Source organism: Pyrus communis, chromosome 11 (genome assembly GCF_041283825.1).
Source record: "Pyrus communis isolate YQ-2024b chromosome 11, ASM4128382v1, whole genome shotgun sequence".
NCBI classification, from domain to species: domain Eukaryota; kingdom Viridiplantae; phylum Streptophyta; class Magnoliopsida; order Rosales; family Rosaceae; genus Pyrus; species Pyrus communis.
The window spans coordinates 8,410,442-8,435,259 of NC_142575.1; the positions used below are offsets into that span (position 1 = coordinate 8,410,442).

General features: G+C 38.6%; 1 protein-coding gene and 2 pseudogenes across 1 annotated transcript; 2 read left to right on the forward strand and 1 right to left on the reverse strand.

Moving 5' to 3' along the window:
* Window positions 1-1,758: 1,758 nt before the first annotated feature.
* On the forward strand, window positions 1,759-4,492 carry LAC17 (laccase 17). The gene is made up of 6 exons (XM_068482547.2): window positions 1,759-2,040; window positions 2,167-2,318; window positions 2,450-2,694; window positions 2,811-2,939; window positions 3,033-4,007; window positions 4,126-4,492. Exons 1-6 carry the CDS (start codon window positions 1,921-1,923, stop codon window positions 4,254-4,256), a joined length of 1,752 nt encoding a protein of 583 aa, XP_068338648.2. The 5' UTR covers window positions 1,759-1,920; the 3' UTR covers window positions 4,257-4,492.
* A 1,824-nt stretch (window positions 4,493-6,316) lies between these two features.
* On the forward strand, window positions 6,317-9,358 carry LOC137743442 (laccase-17-like; annotated as a pseudogene).
* Window positions 9,359-20,265: 10,907 nt separating this feature from the next.
* LOC148692843 (embryo-specific protein ATS3A-like) lies at window positions 20,266-21,361 on the reverse strand (annotated as a pseudogene).
* Between the last annotated feature and the right edge of the window lie 3,457 nt (window positions 21,362-24,818).

The following is a 24,818-nucleotide window of genomic DNA, read 5'->3' on the forward strand; positions in this document are numbered from 1 at the left end:
GTTTTGTTTCTGGGAACTCACACGAGAACTTTCTAATGAGTCACCCATCTTGGGATTGTTCTCGCGCGAACTCGCTTAACTTCGGAATTCTGATGAACTTACAGGATCTACTCCCCTGAACGATGTGAATGTTACAATTTAGACTATGAAATTCTAAAAAATAAATGAGAATTACCCCTGGGAAAAGAAAGAGAAGAGAGAGGAGAGAGGGGGGGGGGGGGGGAGGGAGGGGTGGGGTTGGGTGGGGTGGGGGGGTGGGGGGTGGTTGGATTTTTTATTTATTTATTTTTTTTCTTCTCTCTCTCTCTCTCTCTCTCTCTCTCTCTCTCTCTCTCTCTCTCTCTTATGTGTTTCTCACTGGTTTATTTTTGGTCAAGCTCCTTGGAACTCAACTTTAGGGTCACTTCTGACATATTAGGGGGCATATGCGAATTTAGTAGAAAACATAATTTTTTGAACAATATATTCATACAAAATTCAACAATCAAAATTTAAATTTAATTGAAATTAGCATCTCACTCTTACTAATTGAATCTAATTGCTATGATTTAGGGTCCATCCATGAAAAAAAGGAGCACAACTGAAAGAGAGATACATAAATACACTTGTATTTGTGGGAAAAAAAAAAGCAAGACACAAGTTAGGTTTTTTTTGCTAGAGAAAAGTGGAAGAAAGTAATATACAAGTTCTTTTGTTGCTAGAGAAAAGTGGAAAATTAATATATTAAGTATAGACTTCACTTAACCAAATGTAATATAGATAAAAATTATGATGATGATTTTTCTTTTCAGTCACAAAGTTTTTTTTATTTGAAAATTTACACATATGTAATATATAGAAAGATAAAAAAATTTTGGGGGCCCTCATAAATTCAGGTCCCTGTGCCACATCACCTTTTACACACCTCAACGCCGCCTCTTGACTTCAATCCCACTTTCTCTCATGCAACTAAATTTTTACCAATTTGCACCATAAAATTCAATATTTGCTTCACTTTGGTAGGATTTTGTCTATTCCGTTAAGTATCTTTTAAGTTTGCTTAGGTGGATTTGACACTGCTTATAGGCATTGCACATCTTTTCTTTGCTAGAAAATTCTCCTATGGTGTAATGTTATCCATCGAAAAATGTAAATAAAAACCGAAATTTACTTTTTTTGCTATGTCTTTTGGTGATGGATACCACTAATCAAAAAGAAAAAATTAAGTAGGATGCATGTTGTAAATGTAAAATGAGATGTAAGTATGGTTGCCTTTCCCTATTGAAGATGTTGAATATATACAATACAAAAGAATTTACATAATGTGTGAACTCATAATACAACAGTAGCTCACAATCGTTATATGAATATGTGTCATTCAAGCTCACGTAAACTTAAGAAAACTTGATGAAAAATTAGGAGAACCCGTATTTGAAATTGGAAATATCTATTTTTTTGTTTTCTCCTAGGACAGTTTCACTATTTAGCCAGACTTGCAAATCAAGTAAACTGATTTCTGTATGGCTTATTGCATCTGCAAGTACAGATGCCATCTGCTAATTAATAGATTCATCAATCACCAAAATAATAATATAGTTGTTGCTAAGCTTAATAATATTTTAGTAGGTCAAAATCACGTCCATGTTTTGAGTTCATCAGAAGATGGAGAGACGTGGAATACTTGGGAAAGGATCGACTTAAAAGGAAAGTAGGTCAACAGAAATTGATTGTCTTTGACACCACTCCATATATAAAGTTGTTCTAGCAATTGCATCCTACAAATATTAAAATATATACCAAAACTCATGAAGCTCTTCACCTCTCTATTTATAAACAACCCTAAACCTTCATTCAACACACCCTCCATTGCAGCAGCTTCAGTTTCATCCAAACCCTACATATCTCTCACTTTCTTCCGCCCAAAAAAGGAGAGACAGCAAAATGGGTGTTTCTCTTTTGTCATCACCAGCATTTCTTAGACTCTTTCTCTTATCTCTAATCACGTTGTGTCTCATTCCTCAGCATGTTTTTGCAAGCATAACGAGGCACTACAAGTTTGATGTATGTCTATACGTACACAAGATATTCTGTTGTCAAACAATTTGACACTTATAGGTTCTTGTTTGAATGTGTTTACACACACACCCCTCGGGATTCTTATTGTCTGTCCTTTGTATGATTTTATAGATCAAGCAGAAGAATGTGACAAGACTTTGCCACACAAAGAGCATTGTAACGGTAAACGGGCAGTTTCCGGGGCCTCAAATTGTTGCTCGGGAGGGTGATCACGTCCTTATTAAAGTCGTTAATCATGTTCAGAACAATGTCTCTATCCACTGGTAATTAATAGTACGGTTATAATTAACTTATAACAAGTTTGGAAAGAAAGTATATGTGCTAGCTTAAATTTGTTGCCATGCATTTTGAATCTTGATAAAAATGGAGGTTACTTAACCATTTAAACCACCAGGCACGGCATTCGACAACTTCGATCGGGGTGGGCTGACGGGCCTGCGTATGTGACCCAATGTCCCATACAATCAGGCAACAGTTATGTCTACAACTTCACCATCACAGGGCAAAGAGGCACTCTTTTCTGGCATGCTCATATTTCATGGCTTAGATCAACTGTTTATGGTCCCTTGATCATACTTCCCAAGCGCGGGGTACCTTACCCATTCGCCAAGCCCTACAAGGAGGTTCCAATCATCTTCGGTAATGCTTCATATCTGCATAAGACTACTCACCAAATGTAACGTACTAATAAGCATATATAAAAATTTATGTCTTATCAATTATATGCTAACAAAAGCTATACAATGTGAATACAGGAGAGTGGTGGAATGCAGATCCTGAGGCAGTTATTAGCCAGGCCTTGCAAACAGGTGGAGGACCAAATGTCTCCGATGCTTATACTTTCAATGGATTCCCAGGGCCCATGTACAACTGTTCTGCCAAAGGTATCAAATTAAGGGAAAATGAAATTATATGATAATTTCGTGATTTATAACTTGCATGAGTAACTTTGTATATATATGGCGGTCTTTATGCAGATGCATTCAAGCTAAAGGTTCAATCTGGGAAGACCTACCTTCTCCGGCTAATCAATGCAGCACTCAATGACGAGCTCTTCTTCAGCATAGCGAACCACACCCTCAAAGTGGTAGAAGCCGACGCCATTTATGTCAAGCCCTTTGACACTGATACGGTTCTGATTGCCCCAGGGCAGACTACAAATGTTCTGCTCAAGACCAAACCCCATTTCCCCAGTGCGACATTTTTTATGACTGCCAGGCCGTACGTGACTGGACTAGGAACCTTTGACAACTCTACTGTTGCTGGTATTTTAGAGTATGAATCAACCTCTAAAGCCCTCCACACTCAACTCGCAATGAAGAAGCTTCCGCTCTTCAAACCAATTCTTCCTGCTCTAAACGACACATCGTTCGCAACAAAGTTCAGCAACAAACTCCGTAGCTTAGCCAACGCACAATTCCCTGCTAATGTCCCCCAAAAGGTTGACAGACACTTTTTCTTCACAATAGGCCTTGGAACCAGCCCCTGCAGCAGCAATAACCAAACCTGCCAGGGACCTAATGGAACAATGTTTGCGGCTTCAGTTAATAACGTTTCCTTTGTAATGCCAACCACTGCTCTACTTCAAGCCCACTTCTCCGGGCAATCAAATGGGGTTTACAGCCCTGACTTCCCAAGCAGTCCTATAATCCCATTTAACTATACAGGCACCCCACCTAATGATACTATGGTGGGCAATGGTACAAAGCTAATGGTACTTCCATATAACACTAGTGTGGAGGTGGTCATGCAGGACACAAGCATTCTGGGCGCCGAAAGCCACCCTCTTCATCTGCATGGATTTAATTTCTTTGTTGTGGGCCAAGGGTTCGGGAACTTTGACCGGAATAAAGACCCTGCAAACTTCAATTTGGTTGACCCTGTTGAAAGAAATACAATGGGTGTGCCCTCTGGTGGATGGGTTGCCATACGATTCCTAGCAGATAACCCCGGTGAGTAAATTAATAAAGTGCAGTAGTATAATATAGTGTTACTATAAGATGTAACATATAGAATTTAATCAAAGCTATTTCGCCTACTATACTTTAGTGATCAAAAATGTATTTGCAGGTGTATGGTTCATGCATTGCCATTTGGAGATCCACACTAGTTGGGGCTTGAAGATGGCTTGGCTGGTCCTAGATGGAAAGCTTCCCAACCAGAAGTTGCTTCCTCCCCCGGCGGATCTTCCCACATGTTAATGTTTGACTCATTCCAAGCTACATTTTTTGGACGAGAAACTGCTGTCATTATTTGTAACCCTTCTTTTCATTACTGACAACTTTAGTTTTTTCATGTATTATGTGATCAATTATGTTTCAATAAATCTTGTACTGATTCCTATGGAGTTGAGGGGAGGAAAAGGTTGAGGGGACACACTGTAAAAGTATCAAATATTCTAATGTGAGAGGCTGAATATGAAAGTATTGCTTATGTATGATTTTTCTTCATGGCGTCTTAGATAGTAATTGTGTTTAATTTTTCCGTCTTTATATTTCAACCAAGTAGACAACCAATTAAACTAAGGGTTGAAGTTTCATCCGACAAAAATCTGCAAACAAAGGGTTTATATTTTCGTAATAACAACCCCGAATTTATAGAAAACAAAATTAACTCATTTTCGTGCTGTATCTCTAGCATTCATTACATTGTAGGTGTCTAACCAAAGAAAGAAGAGAAGAAATGGAGCACCAATCCACCAGAAACAATGGCGCTACCAAACTAAATCGTTCCTAATATATTTAAAGTAAACGCATTTACATTGAATTCAATTTGTTGGCAGAAGAACTTAAATATATTTATAGACCAATTTAATTAATGTATAGATAGTGCACAAGATTACAGAAACAAAATCATTGAGAATTCTTGTAAACGAAGAAATCGGTCAAGCATACCTAGGCATCAAGTGTTGAGATTATGAACCCCACATTGGGAAAAAGAGAATTTGCATGTGCTTATAATTAATTAGACTATTTCCCATATTGCCAATTGGTTTTTATGGTGGAATCTCAACTTTCTTCATGGTATCAGAGCAAGTTGTCACATGTGTGAAGCCCAATGGCCACACATGCTCCATGTCATCTAATTTGTGTTGTTCACGTGTTAGACTTGAAATTTCGCCACACGTGAGGGGGCGGGTTGAGATTATGAATCCCACATAGGAAAGAGAAGAGACGTTGCATGTACTTATAAGTAATTAGGCTAATCTCCATTTTCCAAATACTAAAGATGCATTACAAAGACACTAAATAAATTAAAAACATTCAAAATGACACCTTGAAAGTTCTCAATCTAATGTATTGTATCTAGTTATTTTCAAGTCTATCTAATTTTTATAGTGAATTCCTAACAAATTTAGCCTAAATTCCTTGAAATTCAGAAGCCCCTCATCTAAAACAATGGTTAAAGTTATTTTATGAATAATATAAAGGTTATTAAGAGTTCATGACATTTAGTTTATACTTTATAGACAAAGAAAGAAGGCCAAATAAGGATATATAACCGGTGCAACAGAAGTAAGCTCAATCTTTAATCGCATCCTTACGATATGAAACACTCAAAAGTGTAATCACAGTTACTAGCACTACAGTTTAGTTATATATTTTTCTTTTACTTTTAAGTAGAATGTCTTTTAGTTTTCGTTTACTTATCCGGATGATTCACGCGATCACTTTGTTTATCAACCCTAAACCCTTCTTACTATAATAAGAAGCCCGGACACAAAATGCTGACACTTAAGGCGACATGCAATTTGCCAATAAATTTCACATAACATATATTCATCATTAGTTCCCTTACGGCTTGTGTGTACATGCATGCAAAGAAGAGTTGTTTATGCGTGTTACCTTTCGTGACAGACTCGTAGTTGTTGCTAAGCCTGGAAAGTAATATTAAGTAGGTCAAAATCACGTCCATTTATGCAGAGGGACGTGGAAATACTTAGGAAAGGTTGGACTTGAAAACAAAGGAGAGAGGTCAACAGAAATATTTGATTGTCTTTGACACCACTCTAAAGTTGTTCTAACAACCGTATATGCATATCCCTGTAATATAATAGCTAATTCATCAAGCTCTTCGGCTACAATTTCCTGTATCCTCCAGAAAAGTAATATACTATATTTCTAATTTCTATGACCATGCACCTACTCGACCAAACACTACTCGTCCCTCTCCTCTATATATACACACCCAAAATCTTTCCTTGGACACGCACTCGATTGTAGCAGCTTCTCACTTTCTTGCAGAAAGAGGAGAGAGAGAGAGAGAGAGAGAGAGAGAGAGTGTAAAATGGGTGTTCATCTTCTTTCAACACCACCATTTCTTAGGCTCTTTCTCTTCTCCTTCATAACGTTTTGTGTTATTCCTCAACATGCTCTTGCTGGCATAACCAGACACTAGCTACAAGTTTCAAGTATGTGCAAATGCATATATATGTCATAACATATATACTAGCTAGTTGTACATATATATGTAAACACACGCACCCACAAGGGAGTATACTCTTGTCAAACATGTTAAGCTTTGTCACATACATGAAGTTTGAGTCCTTGCATGCATGCATGCAACCATTTCTTCCTTTCCTTTTAAATGATTTTACATATCAAACTGCGGAACGTGACAAGATTGTGTCACACAAAGAGCATAATAACAGTGAACGGGCAGTTTCCTGGCCCTAGAATCATTGCTAGAGAGGGTGATCAACTCCTAATTAAAGTGGTTAACCACGTCCAAAACAACATCTCTATCCACTGGTAATCATCAACTACAACTTCATAAGCAATATAGAAACTAATCATTTTTTGTTTATATTTTACACCCAATCACCATGCATAATTAATCTAAATAAATACTGATTAATAATGTTAATTAATTTCTTTAAATTGCCAGGCATGGTATTCGACAACTTCGATCAGGGTGGGCGATGGCCCTGCATATGTGACCCAATGTCCCATACAAACAGGCAACAGTTATGCCTACAATTTCACCATTACTGGGCAAAGAGGCACTCTTTTCTGGCATGCTCATATTTCATGGCTCAGATCAACTGTTTATGGTCCCTTGATCATACTTCCCAAGCGCGGTGTGCCTTACCCTTTCACTAAACCCTGCAAGGAGGTTCCAATTATTTTTGGTAATTAACATTTAACTATATGTGTGTGTGTGTGTGTGTGTGTTGGTACTAATTCTAATTTCAAATATATTTTCTGCCTATAATATGGCATATAATTACCAATAAAAGCTATATAATTTATACCTGAAATACAGGTGAGTGGTGGAATGCAAACCCTGAAGCCATAATTAGCCAGGCCTTGCAAACAGGTGGAGGTCCAAATGTCTCTGACGCTTATACCATCAATGGACTCCCCAGGCCCCTATACAATTATTCTGCCAAAGGTATCAAAATATGGAACAGAAGTCATATCAATTGTTGATTGTCTTTGATAATGTGTCAATATCAATGTAAACAACAAAAAGCATCAAGATGTTATCGATATAGTATCAAAAGTATCCATGGTGCTTCCATTCAATATTATAGAACATGTCATGCACGGAAAATTTATGTTACCTTCATCTCAATTGTTTTCTACGTGTGGCTCTTTTCCGCAGATGCATTCAAGCTGAAGGTTCAACCCGACATGATCTACCTTCTCCGGCTAATCAACGCAGCACTCAACGACGAGCTTTTCTTCAGTATTGCAAATCACACCCTCAAAGTAGTAGAAGCCGACGCTGTTTATGTCAAACCCTTCGAGACTCACACAATTCTCATTGCCCCCGGCCAAACCACAAATGTTCTTCTCAAGACCAAACCCAACTTCCCAACCGCCACATTTTTCATGACTGCTAGGCCATATGTGACTGGCCAAGGCACATTTGACAACTCTACAGTTGCTGGCATTTTAGAGTACGAATCGCCCTCCAAAAACAAAACCCTAACAACAAAGAGACTTCCGCTCTTCAAACCATACCTCCCCGGCCTGAACGACACATCACTCGCAACCAAATTCGCGAACAAATTCCGTAGCTTGAACACCCAACGATTCCCAGCTAATGCCCCCCAAAAAGTTGATAAGCACTTTTTCTTCACCATAGGCCTTGGAACTAACCCTTGTAGCCAAAACAACCAAACATGCCAAGGACCCAATGGGACAATGTTTGCAGCCTCAATTAACAACATTTCTTTTGCAATGCCAAACACTGCCTTACTCCAGTCCCACTTTTCTGGCCAATCAAGTAGGTTCTACAATCTTGACTTCCCAGCCAATCCCATAGTCCCATTTAACTATACAGGGACCCCACCAAATGATACTATGGTGAGCAATGGGACAAAGCTGGTAGTGCTGCCATTTAATTCTAGGGTGGAGCTGGTGATGCAGGACACTAGCATTCTTGGTGCTGAGAGCCATCCTCTGCACCTTCATGGGTTCAGTTTCTTTGTTGTGGGTCAAGGGTTTGGGAACTTTGACCGGAATAAGGACCCTAAAATGTTCAACCTGGTTGACCCTGTTGAGAGGAACACTGTGGGTGTGCCCTCTGGTTGGTGGGTTGCTATCCGTTTTCTTGCCGATAACCCAGGTAACTAATTGAAATGACCTAAAAAGTAATTATTAAAATCAATAACTATGTACTATCACACTAATGATCACATCTCTCTTATGAGAGAAATTCATGTGTCTGACACTCTGGACTACAAGGCAGTCCAATCAACTAACCTCTTAGATTTTACACCGTTCACTTTGGTGCCCTAATCGGGCATCTAGGAACAATAATTTTCTCATGGTCATGGAAGCAAGACTTACGTAAAGACAGAAATATAGTTACTAATGTGATTAGTAATGGTGAATGTGCCAATAACAACTCGCAAAGATAAATCATATTTTCCTATTGTTGATTTTGTTGATTATGATTGTTAATGTATCATGTGTCAATACACAGGTATGTGGTTTATGCATTGCCACCTGGAGATCCACACAAGCTGGGGCTTGAAGACTTCCCCATCAAAAACTGCTCCCTCCCCCTGCAGATCTTCCCAAATGCTGAATATTTTCAACCCATTCTTCTGACGGTAACTTGCCCAAATAATTTTGTGACCCATTAATATTTGTTTATTCTTTGGTATCTTTTTGCATTTTAATTACTTTCCCAAATTAAATTGTTTGAGTGTGATTGCATTTTTCCTAAGAATAGCTGAAGGGAGCAAAAGAGTGAGACAATTACTTAAACACTCTAATTATATTATTAATGTACAATGCCTCTCAATGTTCAATAGTATTTACCAGCAGATTCCTGCTGTTCTTTTTCATTTCTTGGAATATAAGAAACAAAAACAGAAAAGGACTGGCCTGCATTATTTTAAATCCACACTTTTGGTAACAAACAAGGAGTGTTGCCCAAGAAGGCGGGATCCTATCTTTAGCTTAAGCGTCTGGAAGTTACTCCACTCTAATGAAAACAAGAATAGCATGGTTTTCTTCTAGGTGTGCAGTAGCAGTTCACGATAGAAGACTGATCGCGGATTGAATGAATGGCATGTTACGTCTGCATATTCAAATTCCAGCACCTAATCAACAGCTGTATTCACAATTTGACATCATAACACCTACGATTAATGAGAAAAAACCTAATTTTGTCAAGTTAATGGAGCCCTGCAAATGAAGTAGAACTTTGTTTCACAGAGTTGATTAACAAGGGTTTCCACTTTCCAGTTAATGGAGCCCTGCAAATGATTGATCAGAAGTAGACAAGCAATTGTGTCGAAATAGCTTTCATAAGGGTTTCATGTTAATGGAGCCCTACAATTAACTAATCGATCAGTAGTAGACATGCATTCACGTCAAATAGATGATAGCTCTATGCAATAAGCAGTCTCACTATATTCCTTACCAAATATATACCTAAGAATCCAAACACTAGGATATGTTTGTAATACGACATTCCGCATAGGTTCTTAATTACTTAATTAACCAATTCAACACTTTGTATCCAAATGATACAAGTTGAATTCTTAATAAACAAAAATGATATCTATAACGTATCTGTTGGTTCGTGACATCCGCCAAGAAATCATATATTCTTGTCGACATACTTGATGGGGAATCAAATGAATTTGCGAAGCAGTAACATTATCCTTCAAAAAGTGGCTAGCATGTCAATTTGCTACCTCTTTGTCTTTTTCAGATTCTTTAGTTGCTTTTTGGGATGCCTACGTACATAAGCCCTTTTCCCAACAGTTGCACAACACAATCTCTGCATATTTGAGGGTCTCTCTACTATTTCGACTATTTGGAAAGCTCGAAACAAGTTTATTTTTGAGGATCGCCCAATCTATTTCTACCGTCTTTGCATGCCTATCAATTCTGGGATCATTCATGGTGGGAAGTTTATTCCTGGTTATTATCAAGGTTTTGACACTCGTATCATTTCTTCTTTGAGGATCTAGCCTATCCCCCTCGCAAGGCGCAAACTATTCTTCCTCTACTTTGGTCTTCTCCTTGGTTTCCTTGGATTAAACTTAATATAGATGGTTTGTCCAAAGGAAATCCCGGTCGTATAGCTTGTGGAGGAGTTTTAAGGGATTGTCATAGTCAATTTCTTTGAGCGCCAAGTATTTTACCTTTTGCGTTTTTTGTACTCAATGACAATTATAACTATGTGAAGACGTGTTTCCTTAAGATGGGACCAAGAAAAATTCTAACTTATTACAGTATGGAGTTTATTCCAATACATAACTGTTCCCAAGTTAAGACTAAAACTTCTATGACTTTAAGAAGGTTATTTCACTATTTATAATAATTTGTTACTTCAAAAGAGGTTTTCCTGTATTTCTTTACCACCAAAAGAAGAATTTAATGAGATACATAAGAATTGATCCATCCTTTTTACCTTTTAGTACATAGACAAAATCAGTACGTTGTATTGGTATTCAAGATCACTGTATCGCTTCTTTGTCTTGATCAAAAGTTGCACACAGCTCTGGACTTTCTGAGTTCTGATATAAATTGCAAGTCTGAGTAGTTCTATTCATTTCAACTTTGTGGCTTTCAAAAAGAGAAACTAAAGGCAAAAGTAATTCGATTCACTTGCACGTGGTGTACTGGGATTAAACTCATGAACTTAATCGGACTTAAACAGAATTTTCTAGTACATATATGAATATGATTCACACGCACTCTAGGATTTTTCACAGCTTGATCGGGCAAAAAGAAGTCCCATGAGTACTTTTATCTTGATTAGCATACATGCGTGTAAATCTTGGTCCAGCATTGTTTATCGAGGACTAAATGTAAGAGATGCTTCAAAATAAATCACAGCATATACTACCTGACCTAGAACTAGTTGCTAAAACTTAAAAGCCAAATAATGTGTGAATGTTACTTCTGTTCTACTTGTGTAAAATTGAAAGGGAATTTCTAGTATGTTCCAGCCTCTAGGATATTCTATATTTTAAAAATTTTAACCGTTAAAATTTTGATGAAAAAATATAGAACAAAAGCAGCTTAAAAAAACCAGCTTATATGAAAAACATCTCAAATCAGTTTTATTTCAAAATTTAAAATGAAAAGAAAAAAAAACCAAAAACCTGAGGCCGAAAAAAGCAACTTAAAAAAACCAGCTTATTTGAAAAACAGAGATGAACAGTAAATTTCTCACTCTCGCAAGTCCCTCCGCTCCTCCATCGACAAAGCCGCCAAGAAGCTCGAGACCATGAAGACCGACTCCTCCTCCGCCGCCAAATTACCAAAAAGTCCAAGACCAAGAAGATCGACCGCGTCGAGAGCAGCCTCAAGGAATCCAGCTGCGATTTGTCGCTCTTCAAGTTCAAGTCCGGCACCGTCGTTGCCCTCGTCCTCTTCGTCGTCTTCGGACTGCTTAACTCGCTGTTCGAGGGGAAGGCGGTGGCAAAATTACCCTTCAAGCCCTTTGGGTTGGTGATGAAGATGAGCCACAGAGGGCTGCAAGGGGAGGATGCGACAGACTGTTGGTGTTTTTGTACTTTCTGTGCTCGATCAGTATTCGGACCAATTTGCAGAAGTTCTTGGGCTTTTCACCGTCGAGAGGCACCAGTTCCGGGTTGTTCCCCATACCGGACCCGAAAACCAATTGACAGGTTCACTGCTCAGTACTCCACTCACTGCCTACTGGGTTTGTTCTAAATTTTAGTTTTTTTTTTTTTTTTTTTTTTTTTTTAAATTATTGTTAGGCTGTGATTTGTTATTGTTGTTCTTTAATTAGTGTTCTAATTCTCTAATGACAATTAAGATTTGCTTTTGTAATCATCATTGGGTCTCCAAAAGGGGACAAATTTTACTCTTTGTTATCAATTATCATGTATTACTTACCAAAATAATCAAACTTTTTGTTTAGTAATTCAGTTGTGAACAATTGTATGCACTCGAAGATGCTTAAAATGCCACAACATTGAACTGAATTATTATTATTTTTTTTTTCTGAACTATGTGGCAATGGTTATCCCCACTTAGTGGGAAAATGCTTTGTTGTTGTTGTTGTTTGTATGTGGCAATGGTTATGAGTAATCAAACTAAGTAATGTCAATGGTTTGATCATGCCGAAGTTGCGGTAATGCAATTTATTTGAGTCTCCGTTTGTTTCTTTCTGCTGTTAGTTTTCTCTTAGGCTCAGCTTCTGCGAGTTCTGTTCTAGTACTGCCTTGTATGCTAAATAAGTTGTTTTGTTGAACTTTTATCAACAATTCATTTCATATATACTGACATCAAAACCTCTGCAGCATTGTAACCAATGACCATTACAGTAGTTTTGTTTTTCTGACCATAGTAATGTTTTCCGATTTCGGGTCGTTTCACTTTTTGAATTGATTTTCGAATAACCAAGTTATTCAAAGAGATACAGAGACACACACAAACACACATATGCATGTCTTTGTAAATTGTATATGTTTGTGTACCATTGTGCATAAAGTGTGGGTTGTTGGTTAAGGTCGGTTCTATTTGCACCCAGTCTCGATATTTATGAAAGCAGAACGTTGGTGTGAGTTTTGTTGGAAATTCAACTCAAAACAGGCTGTAAAAGGTTGCTGATGGCTGTTAGTTTCTTTACAGGTTGTATCCACACATGCTGCAACTTTGAGGACTAAAGTTTCCTCCATGTGCTAGCCGAAAGGTTGTGATTACAACCTGGAATGATGCAAGAGCTGCTGTGTGCAAGCTGTCCAAAGTTCACATGATCTGTTTGCATGTGTTGTCTTATTGTTTATTCATTTTCTGCTTGTATAAATAAGCCTCCTTGCTAGGCTTTAGTATCATCCCATCCGAATCCCATTTTCTGATTGTATTCTCTCAGGTTCATAAGCTTGTAAGCTTCTGTCTTCTTTCATCAGTTTGTAAACTGCCTTTTATTTAATATATCAAGAAAGTGTGTTTCGTGGAAGCTTGTTATTTCCTATCCCTTCTCCATTTGTTAGTCCAATTTTATTGAGAGAGAAAAGAGAGGTGTGATAGAGTTTGTAAACTTATCACCCACATATCTTGGTATTGAGTTAGTAAACTCTTGTGAATACCAACAATTGGTATCAGAGCCAGAATACCTTTCTGGCAAGTGCAGCGGCTATGGCGTCAAATCTAGTGCAACTCCAAGTTCCCGTATTGAAGAAAGAAAATTATGAAAGATGGTGTATCCAATTCAAAGCTTTGTTTGGATCACAAGAGTTGTGGGAAGTTGTTAGTGGTGGGTATGTTGTACCCACTGTCGCGCAAGAAGCTGCATATACTACAGAACAAAGTAGCACTCTCAGGTACTTACGAAAGAAGGACCAAAAGGCGTTGTATCTTCTATATCAAGGATTAGAAGATTCAACGTTCGAAAAGGTTGCAGAAGCAACAACGAGCAAGCAAGTATGGGACACACTCAGTACAATCTACAAAGGAGTAGATCGGGTCAAGAAAGTGAGATTACAGTCACTTCGAGCAGATTTTGAAACTGCTCACATGAATGAAGGAGAGAGCATCTCCGACTATCACTCAAGGCTCATTGTGATAGTAAATCAGATGAGGAGAAATGGCGAGAGACTCGATGAAGTACGAGTTGTGGAGAAGATACTCCGGTCACTCACATCTAAGTTTGAGCATGTGGTGACTGCCATTGAGGAATCCAAGGATTTGGAGGTGATGAGCGCAGAGGAGCTACTAGGACCTCCTAGTTCACGAGCAACGCATTCAGAAGAATGCAAACCCCACAACGCTAGAGCAAGCTTTGGAGTCAAAGTTGAATATTGACAAACCAAATGGAGGTCGTGGGCAGTGGAACTCACGTCGTGGGAGTTCATCTAACCGTAGCCGAGGACGAGCTCGAGGAAGAAGTCGAGGCTATGCACAAAATCGAGGTCAGTCTCAGGAGTGGAGATCTACTCTAGGAAAGGCGCATATCCAGTGTCACAACTGTAAGCAATATGGACATTATGCCAATGAATGTTCACATAAAAATGGTGAGCATGTCAACATGGCAGAATCAAGTGGAAATACTGATGAAGAACTTACAGTCTTGCTAGCACACCATGATTCCAGTAGCCAACAAGATATTTGGTATTTGGACTCTGGTGCAAGCAATCATATGTGTGGAAAGAAGGAGTTTTTTGCCGAACTCAAAGATGGGGCCTATGGATCTGTAAGTCTTGGTGACTCCTCAAAGTTGCCAGTTGAAGGCAAAGGGAAGATCAAGATCATCCAGAAGGATGGTAAAGAAGAATACATCTCCGATACCTACTACATACCAGGTATGAAGAGCAACATTCTAAGCATTGGTCAACTGCTCCAGAAAGGGTACATTATACATATGGAGAATATGTTTCTCACTCTCAGAAATGCAAGGAGAAAACTTATTGCACGTGTTTAAATGTCAAAGAACCGAATGTTCCCGTTGAAGTTGAACACAAAGATTGGGAGTTGCAACATCGGTGTGATGGAAGATGAGTCATGGAAATGGCATCTTCGATTTGGCCATCTTCATTTCAATGGCCTAAAGTTGTTGTCAAGTGGAGGAATGGTTCGTGGTCTACCCCAAATTGAAGCCACACGCCAAGTATGTGAAGGTTGTGTGCTTGGCAAGCAAGCACGACTATCGTTCCCTGTTGGTGATACATGGAGAGCAAAGGCACCACTGCAGTTGGTGCACACAGATATATGTGGTCCATTGGATCCCATGTCTTATGGAGGTAATAGGTATTTTATTACCTTCATTGATGATTTCAGTATAAAGACTTGGGTCTATTTTCTCAAGGAGAAGTCAGCTGCCCTAAAAATTTTCAAGGAGTTCAAGGCACTCACAGAAGCTGAAAGTAACCACAAGCTTGTGGCTGTGAGATCAGATAGAGGTGGAGAGTACACCTCCAATGCTTTCCAAGCATACTGCAAGGAGCAAGGAATTAGGCATCAACTTACTGCTGCCTATACCCCACAACAAAATGGGATAGCCGAAAGAAAGAATCGAACCATCCTTGACATGACAAGGTCCATGCTTAAGGAGAAGAATTTGCCAAAAGAATTGTGGGCAGAAGCTGTAGCTTGTTCGATTTATTTGTTGAATCGATGTCCAACAAAGAGTGTCAAGAGGATGACACCACAAGAGGCTTGGAGTGGATACAAGCCGAATGTTACACACCTAAGAATTTTTGGGTGTGTTGCATATGCTCAAGTTCCAGAATCCAAGAGGAGGAAACTTGATGATAGAGGTGAGAAGTGTGTGTTTGTGGGCTATAGTGAAGAGTCCAAGGCATACAAGCTCTACAACCCACTAACTGGCAAATTAGTGGTTAGTAAAGATGTCATCTTCAGTGAGGAAGAGGCATGGAAGTGGAACAACAAAGAAGTCAGTAAAGAGAAGATTGTTTCCACTGATTTTGAAGAACTAGAAGTTGTACCACTTGTTGAGCGACAGCCTGCTCAAACAATCACAACAACTCCAGTGCACAGAATTGCAAGGAGTGGTCCTACATCTAGTGAGGAAAGCAGCTCCTCAACTCCAGTAAGGTTAAGGAGTCTCACAGAGATTTATGGACAAGAAGAAGAAGAAGAAACCAATTTTTTCTGCTTCTATGCAGACCATGAGCCTCTCTCATTCAATGAAGCTGTGGAAGAAAGCCATGGAAGAAGAGATCCATGCCATCGAGAAGAATGACACTTGGGAGTTAACAAAGCTCCCACCAAATCAGAAGGCTATTGGTGTCAAGTGGGTTTACAAGATCAAACGCATTGCAGATGGGAGTGTGGATCGATACAAATCAAGGCTTGTAGCAAAGGGCTACAAACAGAAGTATGGAGTGGACTATGATGAAGTCTATGCTCCAGTTGCAAGACTTGACACGGTAAGATTACTAATCTCTCTTGCCGCTCATCATAAATGGAAAATTTATCAACTAGATGTCAAGTCAGCCTTCCTTAATGGAGTTCTTGAGGAAGAAGTGTACGTGGAACAACCGGAAGGCTTCCAAGTACAAGGAGAAGAAGAAAAGGTGTATCGTTTGAAGAAGGCTTTGTATGGCCTCAAGCAAGCACCACGAGCTTGGAACTCAAGGATTGATAACTACCTTCACCAAAATGGATTTCAGAAATGTCCATACGAGCATTCAGTTTACATGAAGAATGGTGCAAAAGGGGAGTTCTTAATTATTTGTCTCTATGTAGATGACTTGTTGTTTACAGGAAACAATGAAGCAATGTTCTGTGAGTTCAAGCAATCCATGTTTAGTGAATTCGAGATGACTGACAATGGATTAATGTCATACTTTCTTGGCATAGAAGTGAAGCAAGGAAGTGATGGTATCTACATTTCTCAACAAAAGTACATGAGAGATATATTGGAGAAATTCAATATGGACAAGTGCAATATTGTCAACACTCCAGTTGCAACTGGATTGAAGCTGTCTAAGGAAGGAGAAGGTGAGTTTGTAAACTCAACCGTGTACAAAAGCTTGGTTGGAAGCCTAAGGTACCTTACAATCACAAGACCTGATATAGTTTATGGTGTTGGACTCGTGAGTCGATACATGGAAACACCAAGGGAGTCTCATTGGCTGGCCGCCAAGAGAATTTTGAGGTACATAAGAGGTACTCTAAACTATGGTCTATTTTATAATTTTGGTGAAGATGCAAAATTATTTGGTTATTCAGATAGTGATTGGGGAGGTGACCAAGATGAAAGGAAAAGCACAACTGGCTATGTGTTTTTTCTAGGATCAACGGCTTTCTCATGGACTTCAAAGAAGCAATCAATTGTTGCTTTGTCATCATGTGAAGCCGAGTATGTTGCTGTAGCCTCAACCGTGTGTGAGGCAATTTGGTTAAGAAATCTGTTGAAGTCAGTGTGTCATCCACAAGTGGAATCGACTGTGATTCATGTGGATAACGTGTCTGCAATCAAACTTGCAAAGAATCCTGTTCAACATGGAAAGAGCAAGCACATTGATACCAGGTTCCATTTTCTAAGGGACCATGTGAAACAAAAGACAATTGAGCTTGTCTATTGTCACACAAAGGAACAAGTGGCTGACATCTTCACTAAGCCACTGCCAGTTGAACCATTCAGGTTATTGCGTGAAATGCTAGGCATGAAGGCGTTTTGATTTGAGGGGGCGTGTTGGAAATTCAACTCAAAACAGGCTGTAAAAGGTTGCTGATGGCTGTTAGTTTCTTTACAGGTTGTATCCACACATGCTGCAACTTTGAGGACTAAAGTTTCCTCCATGTGCTAACCGAAAGGTTGTGATTACAACCTGGAATGATGCAAGAGCTGCTGTGTGCAAGCTGTCCAAAGTTCACATGATCTGTTTGCATGTGTTGTCTTATTGTTTATTCATTTTCTGCTTGTATAAATAAGCCTCCTTGCTAGGCTTTAGTATCATCCCATCCGAATCCCATTTTCTGATTGTATTCTCTCAGGTTCATAAGCTTGTAAGCTTCTGTCTTCTTTCATCAGTTTGTAAACTGCCTTTTATTTAATATATCAAGAAAGTGTGTTTCGTGGAAGCTTGTTATTTCCTATCCCTTCTCCATTTGTTAGTCCAATTTTATTGAGAGAGAAAAGAGAGGTGTGATAGAGTTTGTAAACTTATCACCCACATATCTTGGTATTGAGTTAGTAAACTCTTGTGAATACCAACAAGTTTGAATCTATGTAGTGTCATATATGCTATTTTGTTTTACTTTGCATGAAACTATGTATACGTTGCGAAAAGTCGCGTTTGTCTTTAGAAGTAATCTAATCAAACCTTGTTATCGAGTTAAAGGACTCTTCTGTTCCTTATAAACAGAAGTGATTTATCACAGTTTCATTGTTGATAAGAGTTTCACGGCAGGATAATTACTTTTCTTTTTCTTTTTCCGGTTAATACTATGGTGCTGTTGGGATATTAGCCTCGTTATCGAGTTAAGGGAACATATAAAGGTGAAAGATATCATTTCCCGGATTTTTGTAGGGATGCCGAACCAACGGGTCATAAAGAGGTATTCAACCACATGCATTATTCTCTTCGGAGCATCATTGAACGAACTTTTAGGGTATGAAAGAAAAGATGGGCAGTTTTAAGGGATATGGCTAATTACCCATTCAATAAGCAAGTGAAGATTGTCATTGATACAATGGCTCTTCATAACTACATACAGAGGTATTCTGAACGTGATCGTTATTTTGATGAACCCAGGGATTTTTGTGAAGAGAGCAATAGTAGTGATGATGATGAAGAATACCAAAATTATCAAGTTGAAGGATCACATGAGATAGAAGCATTAAGAAATAGAATATCGACAAGTTTGATGAATGCATCTAATTAGACCACTTTCAAGTACATTAACAATATTGTACTAATGAATCCTAGATATTCAGTCCAAAATATTTCAATTGAAGTAGTTTGTCATACTAATTAATATTTAAGATAAAGTATATAAATATTTTTCTTTTAAAAATAAAGTATATTTAGTAATTCACCTTCATTTGCTAAGAAAATTAAATTAATGGCATATCTAGTTTATACCTTTTTTGGTCATTTCACACAATCACAGCTGTTTTACATAAAAGTTTACCAAACACTATAATACTGTTTTTTTTCTTTTCCAAAAGCACTTTTATAAAAAAAAGTTTACTAAACACTCTGTTGCATATCAATACCAAACCATATCAATACCAAACCAACCCTTAAATTAGTGTCATGTAAGCTGTCACATCCCGGCCCAGGGTGGATCACTTCCCAGGCCCGCTCCACCACCGTAGCACGATATTGTCCGCTTTGGGCTTACCATTCCCTCACGGTTTTGTTTTTGGGAACTCACGAGCAACTTCCCAGTGGGTCACCCATCATGGGATTGCTCTAGCCCTCTTCTCGCTTAACTTCGGAGTTCCTACGGAACCCGAAGCCAGTGGGTTCCCAAAATGCCTCGTGCTAGGTAAGGATGAGAATATACATTTAAGGATCACTCCCCTGGGCGATGTGAGATGTCACAATCCACCCTCCTTAGGGGCCCGATGTCCTCGTCGGCACACTTCCCGTCAGGGATTGGCTCTGATACCAATTTGTCACATCCCGGCCCGGGGTGGATCACTTCCCAGGCCCGCTCCACCACCGTAGCACGATATTGTCCGCTTTGGGCTTACCATTCCCTCACGGTTTTGTTTTTGGGAACTCACGAGCAACTTCCCAGTGGGTCACCCATCATGGGATTGCTCTAGCCCTCTTCTCGCTTAACTTCGGAGTTACTACGGAACCCGAAGCCAGTGAGTTCCCAAAATGCCTCGTGCTAGGTAAGGATGAGAATATACATTTAAGGATCACTCCCCTGAGCGATGTGAGATGTCACAAAGAATCAACTTTTGGTGAGAAAATGGTGAACTTTAAGCGAGGAAATATTTGACGCAAAAAGTTTCCACCAACGAGGCAGTTATTTCTCACATTAGACTTTTCCTGACGGGCTTACTACTAGAACTTGACGAGAAAAATTATGTAATTTCTCAATAAAAATGTTTAGAGACGAAATGGGGAGCGAGGAATTTCTTTCTTGTTGCACAGTTATTTTGTTGTCGTTGCAAATAAAATTATTTATATTAGTGGCAATTGACCCTAATGTCAATGCTATATATTATACCCAACTTCTTTTATCTCACAAATATGGGTTAATTCTTCAACTTTGTTGATATAGTATAAGAACAAAAAAGTTGGGGGAAAAAGTTTGATATACATGTAACTAATGATTAATTATACCATGGCATTCGTCCCAATTTTTTCATCACTGGCTTTTTTGCAAACACTTTTCTCTTGTGCTTGATCCCAAATGGAGTGACCTCTTTATCATCACACACATCCAAACCATGCCAAACATGGCGTGGCAAGTACCTGCGGAAGTAGAAGTAATTCGAGCTGAGATGGAAGTGAGACCCCTCCAAAAATGGATTTGTGTAAAACCAGATCTCCAATCATCAGTTCCGGACAGTTTTAGATAGAGGTAGCAGACGGGCGAATCGACGCATCGACCCTTCACTTGGAACTCATCCACCACACAGGCTTGAAATGGTTTTCTGGGGACATCGTCAAGGAGGTCAGGCTCTATTGGATCCACCCTTCTTATGTGCTTGGGGTTTAGGTAGTGGTGAACCACAATGTCGTTAGAGTTTGTGTCACCAAATCTCAGGCTTATGTGGTTTGAGGTTCCGGCACCTTTTATGCATGTTGTTTCAATAGTAATTATAACTGCGTACGTACAGTTTTCCTATATAATGTCAAAAGTGAGATATTTATTTCATCTAGCTAGGTGTTATCAATTAAATGAGGTTTAAATATTTTTGAGAAATTGGCTAAAATGATAATCACAAATAAAATAAATTATTAAACTGATCAAAATTAAATATCGATGATATAACAATTAAATATTGACGACGTGTCAAAAAATTGATCATATCAGCAATTAAGAATCGAACATAGATCATTTTCCCAATTTCTGATGTACTTTATTGTATGCAAAATAGTAATTAGAATGCTAACTGATTAACTAGCAAGTTTTCAATGTTAACATACTAGAAAAACAATTCCATTTGATGGGTTAAGAAATAGCCTATGTCCAACAAGTGCAAAACAATAATTAGAATACAATGCCAATCACAAAAAATAATAGCAAACCAATTTTACATTAATTTTCAATTCTCAGCTTGTGCGTGTGTGTGTATATATGCATGCATGCTGCATCTTCATCACCATGTTTATTCTTGGCGCGACACTTTCACCTCCGGCCAATAAAGCAATCAGAAGCACACAGCATATTAAGAACGATGGTCTGCAATTCTTTGTTGCCATATGTTGTCCTTCTAGTATGCTAAAACAAATTAAATCATTGGCTAGTAAACGTATTAATATCAGCTCTCTTAATGTATTTGTATGCAATTTATAGAGACCACTCCAACGCTTCGTATTATTTGATTGGCAAGCTAAGAAAGGCATATTCTTAAGCCGTATGTGTGATCCACTATACCATGTTTCATGTTTATGTGTACATTTAGACGTATGAATCAGGTTTCCTTGACTTCTACTTATACCATTTGCCTTTTTATCGAGGTTGATTACCTGGGTATTAGAGCAAAGCTTCTTTCTATTAGTGCTAATCTCCTTTATGTATAGGATTTTTTGGACGGACATTGTTAGGGCCCACTTCATAATGTATATTTAGAATTCAACTTCAACGTCTATCTTTTAGGTATTTTTTCAAAGATCATCTCTACAAAAAATAACTCAAATTCGAAATTATATGACTGTTAGGTTGAATGGTACTCATTTCAATAAAAAAAAAATTTATGTACAACCGTATTCATCCATTTTCTTCACTACAAATGAATGTTGTAGTAGTTTTGGATTTGTTTAACTTTTTGTAGAAAAAATCCATGAATGATGAATTGAAATGTAAATATTCAGATCTTCGAAAAAAAAGTCACAAAATAAGAACCACAAGAAAGCTTGTCAAAAAATGTGTATCCCCCATCCTAATTACACTCGATTCCATACTTGATTAACCTAGGATGCCTTTTTTTTTTTTTTTTTTTTTTTTTGACTTCCTCGATTGCTTTCTTTAATGCATGTAATGGAGCCTTAATTTCTAAACTCAACTTCTATTCACAACCAACTTTTATCTCCTCACTTAACAAAATTGAAGAATTTTAACCAAGAGCAGAGTCACCCTTGGGCTAGGTGGGCTTCATCGCTAAGTGAAAATTATCCCACCCCACCGAACTAAAAGTTGTCTACTCTACCTTTACAACTCCTTACACTACAAGAAAAGTGAGCAACAATTAGCCTAATTAGTAAGTATTTTCGTATCTATTATTGGGGTGATAATGTTGTTGCCAGTGGAAAAAAATTGACAAAAAGCCAAAAAGTAGGAAAGAGCTATGCAACAATGATGACTAATATATTACCATATATATTTAACTTTTGTTACCATTTTTTCATTGGCAACATCATTGCTACCCAAGTAACAACTACTAAAATATTTACTCTTCTCACCAAGCCATGTTTTCAAAATTACCCCTTATATAATAAACTCAATTTTAACCTTCTATGATCCTTCATCTCACAATAAATTCGAAATCAAACTTAGCATCCATCACCCAACAATGACGAAACCTTCAACAATCATAACCATGCATCTAAGCTCATCAAGAAATAACATTATTTAAATCCATACTCTTAGGTTTTGAGATTGGATTATGTTGTGACTAAAATTAAATATCTGAATGGTTATATAACATATGGGGTTGAAATATTGAAATTTTCTAGTTTCGAATTAGAAACCCATGACTGGTTGCTCAAAATCTTCAGCCAATGTCTGCCAACAAAATATAAACCTTCCCATATGTGCTTGTGGGCTGGTTTGCCAACAAAAACACCAGCCCGTAAATTTTTAGAAGTGCAAAAGAACATATAATACTTGGAATTTTTTTTGGCATACCTCCTTTGGAGCTCCCCAAACGACGTCTTAGTTATTCATTCTTTGAAAGTTTTCATTAATACAAAAAGCGAGGTGGTAGAGGAAGCTGTGTTTAAGGATTTGAAGAGAAGTCTTCTCTCAAAAATTCTCTCCCTCTGGTGAGAGTCTTTCTCTCAGACTGAGAGTGTTTCTCATCCTTGTGTGAGTGACTGGATCTTTCTTCTCCGTTCAGCCGTCGGCCCTAGCAGGGACTAGGTCAGTGGCAGTCCTCCCTTTTTCTTCCTTTTTTCTCTTCTTTTTCTTCCTTTTTCCGTGTTGCCGTCTGTTTCCGGCCTTTGTTTCTTCCTCCTCTTGCCTTTGATCTAACGGAACCTTGGCCTTCGTCGAAAATTTCTTGCTCCCAACCTTCTTCTTTCTTTTCTCCTACAGTTTCCTAACATCCATGTCTCCTTTCAACCGTTTCTCTACCTACCCCCAATGGTTTTGACCCTTCCCGATCCCATTACTTCTCAAATCTGCAACCGGTTCCTCTAACCGCGCTTTGCGACTATCCTGGTAGGTGTGTAGAGCTCTTGCTTGGGTGGTCACACCACCACCTTCCATCTGTGTTCCTTCATTGGCATGATTACTTGTGAGAGGTTCTTCCCACGAGCTTCATTCTCTTGATGACTGCGGATTTGAGGTCTTGTGGCATGATGGAGGTGGGTGGAACCTTCTTGATTTCCGATTTGGAGGCTTCATTTGAGTGGATTCCTGTGCTTGCAAGCGACGGTGGTTCGTGGTCGGCAGTGGTGTTGACGACAGCTATGTACTAAGGGTTTTTTTTTTTTAATTTTTTTTTTTAATTTTTAATTTTGTTTTGTTTGTTTCGGCTCATTCTTTTGATTGGGCCTATTGTGGGATTCATATCTTAGTTTTTGGGCTTTACTTGTAATTGGATCCTAGTTTGTAATTGTTTTTTTTTTTTTTTTTTTTTTTTTTGTTGGTAATGAAACTTTACTTTTGGACTGAAAAAAAAAAGGATTTGAAGAGAAGGAGACTAGTCCTTTCCATGCAAGGGCATTATTGGAAGAAAAAATTGCATTGATTTGCTAGTTGTGGAGAGAGATTCTTTGAGTGTAAGCAGAGGCGTTGTCTTAATTTGTTATTGTGTTCATCATAACTCAATTAGCCACACTTTCAATTAGGGCCAGGTAATTTAATTGCCATATTTTTTTTTTGAACGAACGATATTATCTACACCAGTGTTCTGAAAACCGGCCTAGGCGGCGGAGCCCCGACTCGATTTCAGCCAAAACGTTCACTTAAGGCAGGGAGGATTTAGGCGGCAGCCTAAGCACTCGTTAGGCATTGTAGGCGGTGCTAGGCGGCAGTTAAGGTGACTGCAAATCCCAAACTCACTGCAACTCTCGCAACATATCTGCAACTTCCGATGTTGTACGTAGAAGCAGAGCCTCGGCGAGCTTCTGAAGCTTGCCGTCTATAAGCAGATGAGGGAAGAGAGAGTACGAATAGAAAGAGAGAGAGAGAGAGCCTCGGCGGCGTGAGTTACAGTCTTGCAAATTTAGTTTTGAGCTTCTGAAAGGCTAATGAAGAAGAAGAAATGAAAGGATTTAATGGGAATGGTATTTTCACTTTCCAATGGGTCAAAACGTGGTTTTGATTGGGCCCAACCTTGGGGAATGTGAGAGAGGTGGAGTGGAACCCGGTTTTTAATTTTGAAACCACCCACTGGCACGGTGCATGGTCTTGTTATTTGTTGGGGAGTGTGGGAGAGGTGGAGTGGAACTGGTTTCTAATTTTGAAACCACCCAACACTGCATGGTCTTGTTG